We start from the raw sequence: 4,337 nt of genomic DNA, 5'->3' as shown, positions 1-4,337 counted from the left end.
CCTGGGACTGTGCGTTTCTCCCCTGGCACATCCCTAGACGCGCATCGGGGAGATGTCTTCCCTCACCCTTTCTCAGCATCCCCAGACTTCCTCGAGACCCCCACGGCCCCTCCTCCCCTGCATCGCCCTCTCATCGCCCGTTACAGCGCCGCTCTCCTCCGCACTGGGAAGGGGGGTTGGAGCCGAGAGTCTGTCCAGGGCCCGAGGGAGGACCAGCCCAGCTTTGCCCCTCCGCACGGTCTCCCCTCCTTCTCCCTGCCCACGGCAACCCCAGAGACGGAGGACCCTCGCCCCGGACTCGTCTACATCTCTCGGGAACAGGCGGGACACACGTTTGGAGGGAGATTGGGACCTCGGAGTGGGGGCTGGGGTGTTAGCTTGGGTGGGATGGGGGCTCTGGAGGAGAGGCCCCCCCCACGCTGCCCAGACGACCCGTGCTCTTCTTGACGCCAAAGGAGAAGTGCAAGCCTGGCGGCCGTACCGCCGCGAGGAGAGCTGGGGGCACCCCTCCAGCCGGCGGCCGAACTGCTGAGGGGGCAAGGGAGCCACTGCCGCGCCTCTCCCCTCCTCCCTGCGGTGTCCTCCCATCTCGTCGTTTGATCATACCCCGCCCCCCACTGCAGTGACCTCCCCTTCCTCACTGCATTGACCTTCTCCTCTCCCTACGGGCGGGGGGATCCCTTCTACCGCCGGCGACTGCACCCAACTCCTCCCCACCCCCCACCCACTGCAGTAACCTCTTTCCTGTCGCTCCCAGCTTCCCAGCCTCTGGCCCCTCCCACTGATCTCAGGCTCCACCCCTCTAAGCCTCTTATCTTTCTCCTTCCTTCCCTGCCACCCAAGGAGATCCTAGCCATCATGTCCATAGAGAAGATTTGGGCCCGGGAAATCCTGGACTCCCGTGGGAATCCCACGGTGGAGGTGGATCTCCACACTGCCAAAGGTAATGGGCACCTTCCCACAGCCCCAGAGCTGGGTGTACGGGCCTGGGATGGGAGGATTCCCAGTGGGGGTGCCCTGCTGGGCCAGGCTCAGGAGCCTAGAGTCTGGGAGCAGACCTTCCTTGTCCAGGGGAGCCGAGATAAGCCAGTCTCTGTGTGCTGGTTTATTGTGTGTGCTGTGTGTGTGTGTGCACCATATGTGTATGCTCTGTGTGTGTGTGTGCTCTGTGTGTGTGTACCATGTGTGCTGTGTGTGTGCACCGTGTGTGTGTGCTCTTTGTGTGTACACCGTGTGTGCCGCCTGCAAAGCTCCATTTCTCTGGTATCCTCCTTGTGTGTGTGGGACCTCAACTGGGTGGATGAGGAGGCCACCGCTTGTGTATCTGCCTCCGTGTGTGTGTTAAGGAGCAGTGTGGGGAGCAAGCTGGATGTACCACCGGAGTGCAGAGCTGCAAAGCTGAAGGAATCCCAGGTCCCTGTGCTGTCCTCTCTCTCCATTCTCTTTCTGCGGCATTCCCCTCCCAGGTCTTTTCCGGGCTGCCGTGCCCAGTGGAGCCTCCACCGGTATCTACGAGGCCCTGGAGCTAAGGGATGGGGACAAACAGCGTTACTTGGGCAAAGGTGAGTCCCTTTGTCTTTTCTGGGCTCCCTGTCTCTCTGCTGGGAGCCTCATGCCCATCCCCAGCCCTCTTCCTGCATGCCTTCCTCTACCTGGTCCCTCCTGGCCTGACCTCTCCGCCTCTCCCTAGGTGTCCTGAAGGCCGTGGACCACATCAACACCACCATTGCCCCAGTCCTCATCAGCTCAGTGAGGCCTGCTCTTTGCTGGGGGTGGGGACTGGATCCTGGAGGGAGCCCTGGATTAGGGGAAGGGGATGAAGAGGGAGAAAGGGCCACCTCTGGGGAGTTATGGTTACCGAGGGAAGGGGGCCCCGCTCCCATGGGGGCTTGAGTCCCCTAATCCAGACAGGCCGCTATCACAGGAACCTGGGGGAACCCTGGTGGATGTGAGCCTGTGTGTGGATGGGGGAGGGGTGCCTATATTAGGTGTCTTAGGGTCCAGCCTCCATCCTGGCTCCTGGTGATGGGGCCTCTGCTCACAGGGTCTGTCTGTGGTAGAACAAGAGAAGCTGGACAACCTGATGTTGGACTTGGATGGGACTGAGAACAAGTGTAAGCAGGGGCTGGGAGAGAGTGGGTTTGGCGGGGGCGGAGGGGGGCGTGGAACAGACTGAGAAGTGAAGGAAGGAAGGAGAGCCCGAGGACTAGCCCTTCTCGTAGCCTCCTCCAGTGGGAGGGAGTGACATGAGACAGAAGGGAGAACTCTGCAGCATAAGGAGGGGGGAGTTGGTGGCAGAAAGTCTGGTCTCAGGGATGGTTACAAGAAGTGCAGCTCGCTGCCCTTTCTGATCACACCCTGCCCCCTGCTACTTGCAGGATAGGATGGATGAGGTGTTACTGGACTGGGGGGGGGGTCTCCTTTATGGCTCCTTTGGGGAGTATATGAGATCACATGTGTAAAGTGCTTAGGTGACATAGTTAGCCTTCAATAAATGCTAGCTATTAAAAAAAAAATTGAGGGCTGGAAGGGGAAGGGGACATGTTTGATCAGTGCCTTCCTCTATAATCTCCCAGCCAAGTTTGGGGCCAATGCCATCCTGGGTGTGTCCCTGGCTGTGTGTAAGGCAGGGGCTGCTGAGCGGGAACTGCCCCTCTACCGACACATTGCCCAGCTGGCCGGGAACTCAGACCTCATCCTGCCTGTGCCGGTGAGCACCGTGCCTCTCCCAGGGGTGGGTGAGGAGGAAGCATGAAGCCTTGGGAGGACTGATGGGAGGAGAGTGATTGGTGCAGCTGTAGGGAGAGGACAGGGACCACGGGATGGAGGGTTCTGAGTCCGGAAGCTGGGGGAAGTTTGGGCTCTTGGGTTTACACTCCTGGGGGTGGAGAGGGAAGAGCTTTGTGACTTTTTCTGTCCTCCTGTGGCTCTCAGGCCTTCAACGTGATCAATGGTGGCTCTCATGCTGGGAACAAGCTGGCCATGCAGGAGTTCATGATCCTCCCAGTGGGGGCCGAGAGCTTCCGGGATGCCATGCGACTTGGGGCAGAGGTCTACCACACACTCAAGGGCGTCATCAAGGACAAGTATGGCAAGGACGCCACCAACGTGGGGGATGAAGGTGGCTTTGCCCCCAACATCCTGGAGAACAGTGAGGGTGAGACCAAGACCCTACTCCCAGCTCCGTCTTGCTCCATTCCAGGACATCAGGAAGGGCCACATGCTTCACTGGGTCCCCAGGAGACCGCGTGAGGGTCCTTGAGTTACAAGGTCCCAGTCCTTGGAGTGGGTAACAGAGGGCCTAACAAATTCATGTGCAGGCCTAAGAGGATCACCTTTACCTGCCCAGCCAGATGTGTCAGTATCTGCAAGTTCCCATGGGAGCCCTAGAGGATTTTGGGAGGTGGTCCAGGTGACCTGTGGGATCCATTCTCACCATGGATTCTAGTTTGATGAGATACCCCGAACTCCAAATCTATCCCATCTCCACCCCAACCTCTTAGGCCTCTAGGATCCCTAATTTTTTCCCTGCCCTGGCAGAAACCTTAGAGTGAAGAGAAACTATACAGGCAGGTCGAGGCTGAGAGTTAACTTTTGGGGGCCAAATTGCCTGGATGTGAACCTTGACTTGAAGAGTTACTTCTGGTGATCTTGCTCTCTGAACAGTCTCTGTGCTTGTCTTTCTTATCTGTAAAACAAGAATAACAACAGCATCTACCTCTTAGCCTCATTGTGAGGATTAAGTTAGATCATAGGTGTAAAGCGCTGAGGTGACAAAGTTAGCCCTCAATAAATGATAGCTATTAAAAAAGAAAACAAACTGTTATTAACAGAATTCCATTCCCCTGCCTTCCTAGAAGGTGGCCTGCTCATCGCAGTCCTGGGAATAACCCCAAAACAACCTTAAGCAGAACTCTCCCCAGCAACAGCCCTCCACCTCTGCTCTGAGTTTCTTTCTTCCTCTCATTCCTCCTTGGCCACCCTTCCTGCTGATGACCTTGCTGTATTCCATCCCCAGCCTTGGAACTGGTGAAGGAAGCCATTGACAAGGCTGGCTACACAGAGAAGATCGTCATTGGCATGGATGTTGCCGCCTCGGAGTTTTACCGCGATGGCAAATATGACTTGGATTTCAAGTCTCCTGCTGATCCTTCCCGATACATCACCGGGGACCAGCTGGGGGCCCTCTACCAGGACTTTGTCAGGGACTATCCTGGTGAGAGCAAGGGCTGTGGCCGGGGGAGGGTAGGGGGCAGGCAGGGGTGTGTTGGGGGCAACTCTGGACCTGATGAGTGCTGACCCAGGTGCTTGGTAGAGATGTCCTGAGAAGAGCCTGA

The 4,337-nt window shown here is 57.6% G+C and overlaps 1 protein-coding gene across 2 annotated transcripts in view; it reads left to right on the top strand.

Annotated features, from left to right (window-relative positions):
- The window catches only part of ENO2 (enolase 2 (gamma, neuronal)), an 8,488-nt gene that overhangs the window by 553 nt on the left and 3,598 nt on the right, over window positions 1-4,337 (top strand). For both annotated transcript variants that reach the window (XM_010844931.1, XM_010844930.1), the window contains exons 2-8: window positions 844-943; window positions 1,467-1,562; window positions 1,691-1,749; window positions 2,045-2,114; window positions 2,577-2,710; window positions 2,935-3,157; window positions 4,019-4,216. In XM_010844931.1, coding sequence (XP_010843233.1) covers window positions 859-943; window positions 1,467-1,562; window positions 1,691-1,749; window positions 2,045-2,114; window positions 2,577-2,710; window positions 2,935-3,157; window positions 4,019-4,216 — 865 coding nt within the window. In that variant the 5' untranslated portion in view covers window positions 844-858. The remainder of the gene's footprint in view (window positions 1-843; window positions 944-1,466; window positions 1,563-1,690; window positions 1,750-2,044; window positions 2,115-2,576; window positions 2,711-2,934; window positions 3,158-4,018; window positions 4,217-4,337) is intronic.

The sequence above is a fragment of the Bison bison genome, unplaced genomic scaffold, assembly GCF_000754665.1.
Source record: "Bison bison bison isolate TAMUID 2011002044 unplaced genomic scaffold, Bison_UMD1.0 scf7180017864213, whole genome shotgun sequence".
In the NCBI taxonomy this organism is placed as follows: Eukaryota; Metazoa; Chordata; class Mammalia; order Artiodactyla; family Bovidae; genus Bison; species Bison bison.
Note: the sequence above shows the minus strand (reverse complement) of the source record. Positions and strands in the feature narration are given on the sequence as shown.